Source organism: Vombatus ursinus, unplaced genomic scaffold (genome assembly GCF_900497805.2).
Source record: "Vombatus ursinus unplaced genomic scaffold, bare-nosed wombat genome assembly UNPS02014808.1, whole genome shotgun sequence".
NCBI classification, from domain to species: Eukaryota; Metazoa; Chordata; class Mammalia; order Diprotodontia; family Vombatidae; genus Vombatus; species Vombatus ursinus.
In genome coordinates this window covers 7,042,496-7,058,196 of record NW_020954586.1, presented here as the reverse complement: position 1 = coordinate 7,058,196, position 15,701 = coordinate 7,042,496, and the positions used below count along the sequence as shown (strand labels likewise).

The 15,701-nt window shown below is 43.7% G+C and overlaps 1 protein-coding gene across 1 annotated transcript in view; it reads left to right on the top strand.

Moving 5' to 3' along the window:
* DGKG (diacylglycerol kinase gamma) overlaps positions 1–15,701 on the top strand; it is a 258,329-nt gene that overhangs the window by 163,171 nt on the left and 79,457 nt on the right. Inside the window, exon 27 of the mRNA XM_027875364.1 lies at positions 12,956–13,046. Within this exon, the coding sequence (XP_027731165.1) occupies positions 12,956–13,046 (91 nt within the window). The remainder of the gene's footprint in view (positions 1–12,955; positions 13,047–15,701) is intronic.

Sequence of the window (15,701 nt, the reverse complement as noted above, 5' to 3'; positions counted from 1 at the left end):
TCAGGGTTGCCCAGCTATTAAGTATTTAAGGAAGGATCTGAACTCGGGCCTTTCTGACTCCAGGTTGGGTGCTCTAGGTGCCCTTCCTCCTGACTTCCTAGCTCCAAGCCCTACTCTTCAGTCACCCAACTGCTGTACACAATGCAATGACACCTCACTGAACATGATCTCCATAGAAGCCCAGAGCTGGAAGGCCATCTGTGCCTGAGCAAGACTGCCTACTAATATATACCCTGCAAGTGGTCATTCATCCTCTTCTTGAAGACCTACAGTGATGGGGAGCTCATTACCTCTTGAGGAAGCCCATTGCACTTCTGGTCAGCTGATAGGAAGTGTTTCTTTAAATGGAACCTCAATCTCCCATGAGATACTTTATCCAGTGATTTGTTGAAACCCAAACAAACTTACATCTCTAGCATTTCCTTTGACCTCTCTGTCTAGCAACAGTATCAAAAAAAAAAAAAGAAAGAAAGAAAAAGAAGGTATAAGCTATCCTTAATGAACTTATGCTGGCTTTGGTGGTCACCCCTTTCATTCTAAATACTCACAAACCATCCCTTTAATAATACCTTCTTAAATTTTGCCAAGAACTCAAGCCACATTCAGTGTTCTATAGGAAAGAGGGTCCATCTTTTTTTTTTCTGAAAACTGGGACATTTGACTTTCTTCAGTCCTGTTACACCTCCCTGAGTTGTCAATATCATTCAAATGTGGCCCAGAATCACTTCTGGTCTCTGGATCGTAACTTCTCCGTATCTGGCAACCAGAACTCATTGGCTACCACTGTCTCTTGTTTGTGTTCACTTACATTAGAATGTAACCTCTTTAAGGGAAAGGACTGTCTTTGCTTTGGTATTTCTAGCACAGTGCTTGGCACATCACGAGACTTTAATAAATGGGGGGATGTTCCCCATTCATTGGGGTATTTGGGTTATTTGTGCCCACTCGCTATTAAAAAGAATTGGTGGGGTGAGAAGGGATGAAACATTTTGTAACACGGTTAAGAGAATAAGCTTGAAAAGCCTGAATTTGTTGAGACATGCATTGCACCATGCTTTATGCTCAGGAATAGCTCAAGGGTGAAATGTGAAAGTCCTGGCAGAGGAGCCAAAGTTAGTAAGTTTGCCAGAAAGCTTAGCTCATTTGGTGCTTTGCATCCTGAAAAAAATGCCAGACCAAAAGCATTGATTTTTGAACAAACAAACAGGACATGCAGAGTGGTCAAGTTGAAATAGACCTCTCATTTTGTTGGTTGTTTCTCATCAGTTTGGCTCTTATTCCAAAGTAAAAAAAAAATTGTTTAATTTTTAAAAAGAAAGAAAGAAGGGAAGGGAAGAAAGAAGAGAGGAAGAGAGAAAAGAAAGAGAAAGAAAGAAGAAAAGAAAGAAAGAAAAAGAAAGAAGGAAGGAAGACAGAGAAAGAAAGAGAAAGAAAGAAAGAAAGAAAGAAAGAAAGGAAGGAAGGAAGGAAGGAAGGAAGGAAGAAAGCACATCTCTTAGGGCAGTTTGTTGTGGTTGGTTTTTTTCCCTTTAAAAAAGGTCTTTGTCCAACTCTTCTTTGGCTCTTCCCCAGTTTCCCATGTCCTTCATGCCTTCCTTCCCCTCTTCTCTTTTCCTTAGTTTCGCCTTCTCTCCTTTGCCATCCATTGACCCAGCTTTTCTCTAAAGCTTTGAGAACTGAGCTCTCCCTAAGCCTGGAAAAAGGTCAGGAGAGACTTAGGCACACAAACCTCTTGAAGTCTAAAGACTTTGAGTCAGGACAGATCTGTTGGCAAGCTCTGTGGTCACAGGAGTGATATTCAAAGAACAAAACAGCTATTTTTAACTCCTCCTTCCCGGTGGCGTGGTGTTCAGTTTTTGAGCCCCGTTGGGAAAGATTACCCTGACCACAGCTCACCATCTCAGTGGCCTTCTGCGCCATTCCAGTGGACATTGAAACTTGAGGGCCAATGTGGGGGAGGTGTGGATCATGCGTGGTAACACATTTGGTGACGGACAAGAGCAGCTGAGAGAGATGCCTGTGTCCCCCGCAGATGGCAGCAGGTCTGGAGAGGGGATTCCTGCACTGGGTGGGAGGTGGGCCATCGAGGTGACTCTGAGGTTCCTCTGCCTCTGAGAGCCTATGACCGACCTCAGCTACACCTGGGAGCAGCACAGAGAGCAAACACTTTACTTATACCTTTTGGGCACTTTTCATGAGTTCCTTTGTATGTGTTGGCATGCCTTGATGCTCCTGGACTCTCCTATCTTCCGTGGCCACTAGGGGTCATGGAGCACCATACAGGCCACCTCCATTTGTCTGACTGCTTTGTTGAGTCTGAGCTCCAGCCAAAGTTACTGATGGACTTTCTGTTCGTGCATGGCTTCTCCTCTGGACCCAGTCGCTCATATTCAGTTAGCCACGTGCCAGTTGCCTGATGGATGGAGAGGTCACTCCACTCTCACCCATCCCTCTTCCAGAGTCACTAAAACATCAGCCTCAGATATATCCTCTCATGTCCTGGCTTACTATTATTTGCTTTGCCTTGTGCTTGTGAAGTCAAAGCTCACTCATCCTGAGAAAAGTCTTCACACTCTCTCCTATAAGCTCCTTACATGTCCATCTTAACCTAGTCTTCTAAATGGATTTCTTGTGGCTCTCTCTTCTTCTTGTTAGTGTGTGGCAATTCCCATGCATCAGCCCTAAGGAGCAAGGACTCTGATTTCTGTGTCTGTATAGGGTCATCGACCTACCCCTGGAAGGAACCCCAGGAGCCAAGATGTTCAACCCGTCCACGTTGCAGATGAGAAAATGGCTCAAGAGAGGTCCTCGATTTAGAGCTAAAAGGGACTTGAGAGACCTTCTAGTCCAGTCTCTCATTTTGCAGATGAGGAAACTGAGCCCCAGAGAGATGAAATGACTTGGGATCACAGATTTAGAAATGAAAGTAAACTCCAAGATTCTTTAGTCCAGAGGCCATTAGCCTCATTTGCATCTGAAGCCCTTGGGTGCTCTGGTGAAGCTCATGGCCCCTTTCTCATAGTGCGGTCTTTAAATACATAAAATAAAATTCACAGGATCACAAAAACAATTATATTGAAATAATTATCAAAAAAAATTTAAGTTCACTAGATTAAAATCAATCATCACTTATCAAATCAAGGGTCCCTGATTTAGTCCAAATCCTCAAAGAGGCCCAAAGAGGAGGAGTGATTCACCTAAGGTCACAGAGGTAGCAAGTGTCAGAGGCAACATTTGAACATCCAGGTCTCCTGACCTCAGATGAGCTGCTCTTCCCATTGAGCCACACTTCCCCCTCAGTCTTTGAGGCAACATGTTTACAAGAGGATTGTCTTAAACCAACATTCACAGATAAATTTCAATGGCCATTGAGGGGTCTGCAACTTCCCATCTTTGGACCTGAGACAGTCCCTGTAAAGAAACTTTCAAGTCCTTGGCCACCATCACATTCTCCCCTACCTTTCTTTAGGTTGTTGAGTTATGGTATCATCATTTCCATTGAATATACATATATATGCATACATGTGTGTATGTATACCTATATATGCATATATACACATGTGTATATAGACACACATATAATAGTTTACATATATGTTAACTACTATCATTGCCATGATTGAATTCCATCATTAAATTAAAATCATTGGCTCATAGATTTAGGGTTGAAAGGGACCTCAGAGGCCACCTAATTGACTCCTTTAAAAAAAATTTTTTTCTATCTTTTGTTTGGGGATCATCTAACTTTCCTCATGTATCCAATCCCCTCCCTTTCCCCCAAAAAAAAATTTTTCTTAAAGAAAAAAAGGAAAAAGAAAAAAATCATCACAACTCATCAATGCATTGAAAAATATGAAAATACATGTAATGTTTCATATCCTTGGACTTCCTACCTCTGCTGAGAGTTGGGGCGGGGGGGGTGGGGAAGGAGGGTCTCACGAACCTCTTCTTTGGAACCAGGCTTGTTCTTTGTAACTCGGCAGCATTCTCTTTCAATTTTTTATGGCGATTGCTCATTGTTGTAATCATTGTGTGTATTGTTTTCTTAGATCTGCTTACTTTCCTTTGCATCAGTTCATGTAAATCTTTCCATGTTTCTCTGAATTCATCATATCTGCCATTTCTTACAACACAGTAACATTCCATGACATTCACGCACTACAATGTATTTAACTGTTTCCCACTCAATGGCCATCTGCTTTGCTGTCTAGGTCTTTGATGACACAAAAAAATGCTGCTAGGAATATTTTGGTGTATATGGTCAACTCCCTGTTTTTTACAGATGAGCATGGGTAAGTCCCAGAGGGTAAAGTAATTTGCCCAGAGTCTCAAAGGGTAAGATTCAGACCTCCATCCTCTGATTCCAAGTCTCTCTTTCCCCTGGCCCAGGCTGCTACTTCTATTTCTTTATTCTACTCAGTGCTATGCAATTGAATTCAAAGGCTCCCATGTTCTGGCCTGGAATAATATGTGCATTTTTGAAAGTTTCTAATCCATTCCAAATGATACAGTGGAAAGAGCAAGGGCCCAAAGATCTAGCTGGAAGAGACCTAAAGATCTATCTATTAACCCCTCTGATGTTACAAAAGAGAAAACTGAGACTTGGAGATACTAAGTGATCTGTCCAAGGTCCAAGAGAACCAAAGGTAGGATTTGAACCCAGGTCTTGACTCTCCACTGTTCTTTCCATTGAGTCATTTAGAATACTAATTCCCTAGTATTTTCTGAATTCCTTCTGGAGCTCAGAGTTTCAGCACTGTTCAATGAAGCTGGATTAAAACTTTACAAAATGCACTTAAGTTACTGGGACAGACAATGGATAATAAACTGAGTTTGGAGATGGAGTGACTCGTGCAGGGAACAGCACTCTAAGGAGAAAAGAGCCCTTGAAACGGGCAGTATTGGCCTTATTATACCCATTCTGCAGATGAGGAAATTCTCTGAAATTGATGATTGGATCTACAGAGTGTCACAGCTTAGGACAGGACCTGAACCCAGGACCTCCTGTTTCCAGGTGGAGCATTCTGCCTCCTCCCCCACCCACATTCTTGATAAGAAGAGAGTTGTATTATCAGCACCTGAAGGATTTTTCCCCCTCTGATTTTTCTAGAACTCATGCTGTTTTCCTTTTATAACTAAGATTAAAGTAAATTCATTTTTGTCATCCAGCGTTCTTTGCTGAGAGCGTTACCACAAATCTTTTCTTGGCGACACAGCAAAGGTCTTTTCTCTTATCGCAGTATCATCATTCGATTCAGTTCAGTTTACCAAGCATTCATTAACTGCTCTCTCTGGGCAGGGCCCTAAACTAGACTGCAGGGAGGTGATGACATTAGTCCACTGACCACCATCATCAGGCATTTATTAAGCACCAGGCAGGAAGAAGAAGAAAGTGCTGGGGAGAAGAAGAAAAGGCAACAATTGCCCCTGCCCTTACGGAGTTCACATTCTAGCGGGAAAGACCTATATTAGTCGGAACATACGATATACTTACAGTAGTGGGACAGGAGCTCTGGACGGGTCTCCTGCAGAACATGGGATTTGAGCAGTCTTGAAGGAAACTGGGAATTTTAAGAAGCAAATGTGAAGAGGGAGTGTGCTCTAGGCATAGGGGACTGCCAATGCAATTCACTTAAGTGAATGCCCAAAGGTGAGAGATGGAAGGGCAGGCAGAGAGAGAATGGAACTGCTAGTCTGATTTGGCTGGAATATAGACACATGTGTGTATGTGTACACATATATGTGTATATAGGTATATGTATATATACTTATATATACACACACATATTAGAGATATAGACAGACTGAAGAGAATAATATAAAATAAAACTGAAAAGGGGGTTGGAGCCAAATCATGGAAGGACTTCGTTGCTAGGTCAATTCTATTACAGAAACGATAGGGAGTTATGGAATGTTTTTGAGCAAGGCAATAACATGGTTGGTCCTGTTCCTTAGAAATCAATCAACAAGTGTTTATTAAGTACCTAAAATGTGTTGATGTTGAGAATACAAATCCAAAGAATCGATCATTTTGGTAGCTATTGAGATGGATACCCAACCAAAGTAGAACACAGAAGAACACACACACACAGCATTGGCCTACTTTCCCAGCTGGTACCACAACTATCTTTATGCTCTTCTCTTCAACAAAGACCACATAGGACATAAGTCATGACTTCTCTGCTCCAAAGTGATGGGACTTCTGAGTTAGCGCTCGGTGGTGAATTCTCCAGCCATAGACAAGTAAGGTCTGGCTAACATGTAGAAGATTAGTCATTCCCACCTGAAAGGCAATTGTGGGAGGAGGAAAAGAAAAGAAAGGACAGTGGGAGAAGACAAAGAAGCCTTCCAAAAACCATTAAAACATGTTTGGCACAGCTTCATCCAAAAAATGTTGGCTGCCTGTGGGAGACCTCCCAGTATCTGTGGGGTGAGTAAGCCAATGTTTGCCCATCCTGGAACTGAAATGGACAGACTCCAAATTCAGGAACAGACTGGCTTCTCCAGTGACCAATGGTGAAGTGGATGGGGGAGAGGTCATCAGAGTATTATAGCTAGAGCTGGATGGGACCTAGTCTAACCTATTCATATTAAAGATGGGTAAACTAAGGCACAGTGACCTGAAACAACATAGAATCACAATTGTAGAGCTAGAAGGGTCCTCAAAAAGTCTCGTAATCTTATTGTCTCATTTTACAGAGAAGGAAATTGAGGCCCAGAGAGATTAAATAATATAAGAGCATAGATCTAGGCATAGAAGGGACCTCAGGGTCCATCTAATCCAATCCCTTCATTTACACGTAAGGAAACTGAGGCCCAAGGAGGTTAACTAGCTCAAGGTTGCATAGGCAGTAAGCACCATCGTACCAAAAGTACCATCCTGATTCCAGGCCTGGTGTTCTCTCCACGGCACCACCTAACTGCCTGAGAGATTGGGAGAATACCTACTCTGAGAGCCAAAATCCACCAGATAATTCTTGACCCCTCAGGTCGATGTAGACCTGATCATGGAATTATGAGATAATCGATTCAGAGTTGGAAAGGACCTTAGAGATCCTCATTTTACAGATCTGACTTGCCCGATATCACATAGGTAGTCAGAGTCTGAGACAGGATTCAAACTCAGATCCCAACTCCAAATCCAAACAGGAAGCCTGGTATCTGCCTTGAGCTCAAGGTCTTTCTCCAACCCTAAAGCCTCTTCCACTGTGGTATAAGGAGACATGCTCTCTCTCTGCTCTGCTTCACTGTAAGGCAAGAGATGGGAAGAAAGAGAAACATGATCCCTTTCAGGGGAAGTTGGCCTCTGGTAGGCCTGGCTGAGAAGTTTCCTCCAACCCATGAGCAAAGTGAATTCTCCCATTTCCTCTTTTGTTTCTTTGCCTGTACTTTAAATCTATTACACTGTTTGCTGGAATGAATGTTAGCAGCATCTGCCAAGCTGAGTCAGCTGGACCTCGTGTGTTTGTTGGGCTGGAGACTGAGAGCCTCGTCTTATTCTAAATGTTTCTTCCATCTCCTCTCCTCCCACTGAAATGGTCCTCCTTGAGGATGGAATCTTTCCCCAAATGAATCAATCAACAAGCATTTATTAAGTACCTACTGTGGATGAGGCACTATACTAAGCTCCAGGATTGCAAAGGCAAAAATGAAACAATCCCTGCCCTCGAGGAGCTTCCATTCCATCTGGCAAGTGGAGGATGGACTGGAGTGAGGAGGGACTCAGGCAGGGTGTCATCTTAGGGTATCAGCTGGGTGAGTGAACAGAAAAGGACCCATATGAATCACAATGCTTCTTCATTCAGCCTATTTCATTCTAGTTTAACCTGAATCAAATAGTATTGATTCCAGCTTTATAGTACAATTTGACATCTGACCATGCTTTCTTTGTTCTATTATTATTATTTCTGCTCTAAAAAGCCACTTGCACCTGGGCAGGTTTGGACACCCTGAGTGTCCAAGTCAACCAGGACCAGGGTCAAGAAGGTCCTGGACTAACCTACCTGCTGGCCTCTCCCATGGAACCAGCCAACCACCACTGAGAGCTAAGAATGACTGGGCAAGGCTTACCAAAAATGTTTCTTATTTGTTGCTATTGAATTGTTTTTAGTTGGATCTGACTCTTCGTGACATCATTTGGGGTTCTCTTGGCAAAGGTACTTGAGGGGTTTGCCATTTCCTTCTCTAGCTCATTTTACAGATGAGGAAACTGAGGCAAACAGGGTGAAGTGACTTACCCAGGGTCACACAGCTAGCGTCTGAGGCCAGACTTGAACTCATTAAGTGAGTCTTCCTGACTCCAAGCCTGGCTCCCTGTAGCACCACCTAACTGCCCTTGTGATATTTCCTGGGATGGAATGATGCCCTTTCCTTTAAGTCTATCCATTCACCTTCACAAAAGGAGGTCTAGCAGAAGAAGGGCAGAGGATATTCATTATACCAAAAGACCATGGGAGCAGAGTCCTTCCATTCCCAACTAAAATATATTGGATTCAACCAAAAAAAAAAATAGTTCTTGGGAAATTGATACACTTTTGTATGTTAATGTGGAATCTTGGCAGAGTCCTGTTAAGCCTGGAGGAAAGATGGCTGGGGTGGGGTGGGGGGGGCGGGGTGGACATCTTAACTGTCTTTAAGTATTTGGAAAGCCACAGAAAAGGGATCAGACTTGTTTTGCCTGACCCCTGAGGGCAGAACTAGGAGAGATAGGTAGAAATTGAAAAGAGGTGGATTCAAATCATCTTGATGCCAGAAAAAAGGATGAGTGCTATCCCAAAATGGGGGGAGCTGCCTGAGAAAGGTGGTGAGTTCCCCTTCCTTGGAGGGCTTCAAGTAGGGCCTGAATGACCACTGGCTGGGGGTAATAGAGGAGGGAGTCCCTTCCATTTCTGATGTTCTGGGATTCCTTCTGTCCACTCAGCAGCTTCCTCTCTTTTCATCCTCTTTGCTTACGTGGATCTAGGCCGGACATTCGTGACTTTTGAAATTTTTGCTCAAGGGGAATTTCTGCTTGTTTCACTGACATCTTGTTTTCCTATGAGTCAACAGTCATGAAAGCCTCTGAGGGGCTTAGAAAAATTCACCAAAAAAAGAAAAGAAAAGAAAATCAGTATTACCTGCATATTGCTGGCCTCAAGGGAAGCTGCTGCTTTCTCAGTCAGGGTCACCAGGGCCTCTGGAGGGTCTTAACCACCCATCTGAAGAGCTAACCTACTGAGGACAATGTTGATCCTAGAAGAAACTGGGAACCCTCTAAGGAAAAGACATACGACCAAGGATCATAGACTTAGAAATAGAAGGTCATCAAGTGCAGCCCCCTCATTTTACAGATGGGGAAACTGAGGCCCAGAAAGGCTAAGGCTCTCGCCCAGGTTCACACAGCTGGCAAGTGTCTGAACCCTTCCTTTGGGGTTGCACAACTTTAACCTGGGAGTCATCAGCTGCAAAACTGGCCATAATTCTCCTAACTCCAGAAGCAAAGGCAACTAAGGGGGCAGGCCTCGGGTTTGGCAGTGAAAGGTGAGAGACAGGGGAAAGTCCAGGATGATAGCCAGGTTCCAAGCAGGACTTGGTAGCTGGGTAAGTGCTGGCCCTCTGGAGAGAAGGAGAGGAGTTAAGAAGGAAAAATGAATTACTAGGGAAAGATAACCCTGACTCTTATGGTTTATGGCACATGTGACCCTTCCGTAAATCCAGTCCACTTTCCTAAATCCTAATCCACTGTTGAATCCCTTGTAATTATACAGGCCAAAAGTCCCAAAGCCCTTTCCCATACATCATCACTTTTCAGACTTAAAGCAATCCTGTAATGTAAGGAGGGCAGATATCATTTTTTCCATTTGAAAATGAGAAACAAGGCTCACAGCTGTTGGGTGACCTGCCCAAAGTTACAGGGCCAGTAAGTAAGTGGATAGCTGGTCTTTTGACACTTAGTCCAGAGCTCTTCTACTACATGGTTCTGGCTCCCAAAGGCAGGCTCTCAGCCACCCCTCTGACCATGAGTAGGATTGATGCTAGATTTGATGCTCCAAACTATTCTTGTACAACACCAAAAAGCAATGCAGCCAAAATAAAAAGAAAATAAACAGATAGGAGGAAAATCATTGCTTATAATATTTCTGATAAAAATCTGACATCCAAAAATTAGTAATGAATTGGATTAATTTTGTAAGTGTGAGATTCATTTTTGATGGATAAGTAACCAAATAAGAAACATGTTATTCATGATTTTGAAAAACTGCTCAAACTATCTAATAATTAGAAAAATGAAATGAAAACAACTCTTGAGATGCCCCTTCATTATGCCTATTAAATTGGTAACAATCATTTAAAATGTTAAATGTTGTCTTTTTTTTTTTGGAGGCATTCAGGGTTAAGTCACTTAACAGTGGGTAGAGAAACAGGCTTGGGGTCAGGAAGACTCATTTTCTGAGTTCAAATGCCGACTCAGACACTTAGTAGTTGTGTGACCCTGGGCAAGTCATTTCACCCTGTTTGCCTCTGTTTCCTCATCTGTCAAAGGAGCTAGAGAAGAAAATGGCAAACCACTCCAGTATCTTTGCCAAGAGGACTCCAAATGGGGTCACAAAGGGTCAGACATGACTGAAAAACAACGGAACAACATTATTATTGCCAAGAGAAAAGCCAGGAAGCCATCCCACACACTGAGTGGTCCCCCCAGTGATGAAGTTATGAGACAACATGGATGAGAGTGGGCAGGCATGGATGGGTGGCAATTTGCATCATTAGAGGGAACTTCTAGATCGATGAGATCACAAATCCATTGAGTATTTGAGTATTTCCCTGTCAACAGGGTAACATGGTTGCCATAAAAATGAATGTGACAATATAGTCCCATGCCTTCAAGAGCTTTTCTCATTGTTTCCGATGGTGCGGATTATGACCCACCCCATACCATAGTCAATGAACAGAGTCCTTTGTGTGTAGTTAAGAATACTAATGTTTGAAAACTGCTTCAGAAAACTTGCTGGGCACACCACTGAACTTCTGTGAGGCTCAGTTTTCTCACCTATAAAATGGGGACAATGGGGATAATAATAGCACTTATCTCACAGTATTATTGGGACGAACAAATGAGTAAATATTTATAAAGTGCTTTGCAAACTTTAAAGTAAGGTTAAGTGATAATAACCAGGAGAGAGAGAGAGAGAAGAAACAGGAGAGAGGGGAGAGAGAGACAGAGACAGAGAGAGAGAGACAGAGACAGAGAGAACATTTTAAGGTTTGCAAAGGACTCTACAAATATTATCTCATTTGGTCCTCCCAACAACCCTAGGAAGTAGGTGCTATTATTATCCCCATTTTACAGATGAAGAAACTGAGCCTCAGAAAAGTTAAGTGACTTGCCTTGACTCCAGATCCACAGTTCTGTCCATGGCCTCTAAGTAAATCTTAGCTTTTATTGGTTCTTATTGTTGTTCTTAATAGTTCTTATTATTTTGGTTCACGCCCTTCCAGGAGAGGCAGTTTGGCATAGTGGAGGGAAAGCTGGCCTCGAAGCCAGTTAGACCTGGGTTCAAGTCTTGCCTCTGACTTATATTGGCTGTATGACGTTAGACAAGTTGGTTAACTTCTCAGCAGCCAGGGCAACTCTCTAAAGATTGTTAGTTGTAGAGAAGGTGCTAACCTGCATCAGTAGAGGGAACTTCCTCTCCTGCGAGTTCCCTGGGCCAATGCTACCGCAGGTCCATTCCCACTCCTCCTCCTCAGATCTAGCCAACATTCTGGAAGCCTTCTCCTAGGTCTTCTTACAATCATTGGGTCCCAGGGGAGTACTCGGACTGTCTATCTGCTTCCTTTACTCAAACCATAGCCTCCTTTCTAATTATGCACTTCCTCAACGAACTCCCTTCTCAGCTCTTCTAACACATAAGACATTGTTGGAAATAGACAAGACTGCATTAAGAGAAGCCAATTGCCCATAAGGAGAGAGGTGAGAGCCTCCTTGCTAGGGTTTGGTCAATCCCCTTCTGGAGACTTGTGTCCAATTTTGGCCACAGGATATCGGTGACCTGGAGCACACCCAGAGGAATATGACAAGGGAGTTTGAGAATCAATTACCTATTCATGTGCACGTTGTCTCCCCGATAGAATGTAAGCTTCCTGAGGGCAGGAACTGCTTCCCCTTTTTCTTTGTATCTCCGGCACTCGACACTGTGCCTGACACTAGATAAATGTGTAATGAATGCTTATTGATTGATTGATTGATTGAGCTGAATTGAAAGTACTACGGATAATTGGTCCGGAGAAAAGAAGACATTGGGAAGGACATAATCTCTGTCTTCAGAAAGGATCAGAATCATGGCCTTCCCAAGCTAGAACAGAACCTTAGAGATCATCTAGTCTGGCTCCTTTATTTTATAGCTGAGGAAACTGAGGCTCAGAGAAGCAACCTTACTTAAGGGTCACCCAGCTCATTAGAGACAGAATGGGGTTTAGAACCACTCTCTCCTGCTTCTGATCTGATCAATTAGACTTATTCTGCTTTAATTTCAGAGAAATTAAATGGTGTCTGTGGGTTCAAATTAAAGGTAGACAAACTCCAGTTTAATCTAAGGAACTTCATAGTAAGACCCACCTTGTGAGGTTGTGAGCTAATCATCACTGGAGGCATGAAGGTAGAAGTTTTCATGGACTTTTGTTGGGTTAATGATATAATGGGTGTCTATCGTGCAGGGAAATGGCCTAGATGACCCCTTTAAGCTCTAGGATTTTCATGACACCAGAGCTGTAACCAGAGGAGGGGCAGAGGGGCTCTGTCCCAGGTTGCTTTCATGAGGTGGGGCATGCTTCTTTCCCATGAGTGCCTGCCATTCCCTCCACGAATGCTTAAGGTCTGGGTGTCTGGGTCCACCTGGGAGCATCTGGGTCCACCTGGGAGCAGGTCCAGGCTGTTTTGAGTAAGCCCCACTTTTTTCTCTATTTTGCACCCTAGGATGAAGAACAGGCTGTGGTACTTTGAATTTGGCACAACAGAAACCTTTGCTTCAACCTGCAAAAAGCTGCATACCTTCATAGAGGTAGAGGTGAGTCCTTGCGATTGCAGATTTGGAGCTAGAAGGACCTTAGGTTGGACATTGAGTCCACCCCCCCACACACACACACAAAGGCAGGATTCGAACCCTGGTCTCCTGACTCAAGTCCGACACGCTGTTTGCTCTTCCATTCTGCCTCTCAAGCGAAGTGTGACTTTGCTGTCTTGGTCTCATTTTCCTCCTCCACAAAATAGAAATAACACCACCTGTAGTGCCCGTCTCACAGTGTTATTGGTGAACTCCAGGTGCTGGTGCCTTGCCCTCCAAATCACCCGAGATCTGTTGGGTATGTTCCTAGACAATGTTAAGCGTGCGTGTTGTCTCTCCTGGCTAGACAGTAAGGTCCTCAGGGCAAGACAGGGTTTCACTTGACACGTGACGCAGAGTAGATGCTTAATCAATACTTGCTGATTGATTGATTGGGTGTTATGAAAGTCAGATGAGATCATTACATAAAGCACCTTGTAAGCTTTAAAACACTAAATAAATTTACATGATTCAAAATAATAAAATATGGTACGCTCTAAGATGAAATTATATGGCTGATAATATGGTATAACAGTATAATATATAGTATGATATAAAATAATAGAATAATATGATGTGATGATTGTTATATGATAAATGGGATGGGATAGATAGGATTGATAATATAGCAGAGTATGGTATAATAAAACATGATATGTAGCGTGACATAATGTAATAATATGACTTAGTATGATAATTTGATATCATAATAACCATAACAACATAATATAACATGACATGATATAATATAATATATAACATAACAATATAATATTCTATCATATTATACATAACATAATATAATAAAACACAACAGCGTAACGTAATATAATAAATATAGCAATGTGATACTATACAATATGATCTGATACAATATGATATAGGACAATATAGCAACATAATATATCATATTGTATGATATAACATAATATATAACATAACAACATATTATATAACACGATATAATGATTGTAACAATATAATATATGATACGTTATCCTACGATCTAACATAATATGCTACAACGTAACATAGTCCAGTCTTCCAGCTGTTCCACTCTAGCCAAGTGTGAGTGGTGACAGGGGTGCCCAAGGTAGAGACTACGGCCAAGGACTGGTGACTGAATGGAAGGGCTGGGAGATGACACGGACATGTACCACCGACGGCAGCCACGGGAGCCGCTGAAGCAGGCACTCTGGGTGGGATCGTGGTGTAGTGGCTTGACTTAAAGTCAGGAATCCTCAGGGCAAATCTTGGTATTGTGCAAAGCAGTTGGCCTTTCCTACCTCAGTTTCCTCATCTGTAAATTGAGGTGTTCAGACTTACTGGCCTCCAAGGTTTCTTCCAGCTCTAGATGTAGGACCCCATGATCCTTCTCCTCTAGGGCCTTGCCATTTCCACAATCCAGTGTTTCCCAGAATCTTTCCGGGCCTGCACCAACCTGTGGGACACCCCTCTGTTCTCCTTCCTTCCCTAGCTCATTGACACACTCTGGCTCCTCTCACCACAGTGATGAGGCTCCGAGTGTCAGAGAACTAAAGCTGGAAGCAGGCCCCACATGGCTCGTTTTACAAAGGGGGAAACTGAGGCCCAGCGAGTGACGTGACTTCGCCAAGATCACAGGGGGAGTAAACAGCAGAGCCTGGATCTGAAGCCAAGGCCTCCCCTCCTAAGCCAGCCTTCTTGGAGCTTTCTTAGTCGCCTCTTGCCCCTAGAAGAGGCGGCCCCTTGAGTCTGCTCTGTTACCTCTGGCTCATAAAGCTGCTCCTCGGCTGCCCCTCACCAACCAACCCATTGAGTCGTCTCCCCTGAACCCTGCTGTGATTTCACTGGTGCGGGGAGAGCCAATGAGGAAGCTCCCTCTGCCAATGCAGATCAGGGGTCAGAGGCCTGAGACCCCAGAGTTCAAGTGACCTGCCCAGAGCCCCTCAGCCAGGTGGATCTTGAACCCACGCCCTCTTAACTTCGAAGCGCGCTCTCTCCATAGGCCACAGGGCCTGTCCATTAGCTTCCTTCGGCCTCATCAGAAAATTCTGAGGAAACTAAGGGACGCCGCCATCCATCAGTGCCAGCTCTAAAGCGACCTTTGAGATGATCCAGTCCGGGGATGCTTGGCCTTTTGGGGTCCTGGATCTGTTTGCCAGACTGTTTGTTGTGGATGCTGATTTTCCAGAGGGAATAATCCTACCCAGGATGCTTTTGAATCAAATCCAAATTCAAAGGTTTCTCAAAGTCCTCTCTGGCTCAGTTGCTGGCTTCCTGTCTGCCTCTCCCTCTGTTGCCTGGTTACTAAAGCACCAATGGGTAGGGCTGATTTCTCCGTCTAAATCCGCCCAGTGAACCTTTTGCCAAGAAAAGGCCAGGCAGGGAGAGCTGGGCTGCCTCCACGGCTGTTGGTGCCTGGAGGATGCTGAGGGGTAGCCAGGGGGAGGAGGGAACCCCCCCCTTCTATTTACATACAAATATGCTGATTGGGAGAACTGGGGGAAGAAGGAGAGGGACGTGGCTGCATGGTGGAGTTTGGAGAAAACAGACACACGGGCAGTTTTCCTGTCGGTACAAGCATCTGGCAGGGTCTCTTTAAACATACGCTGTGTGAATGGTGGGGCTGGGAGAACC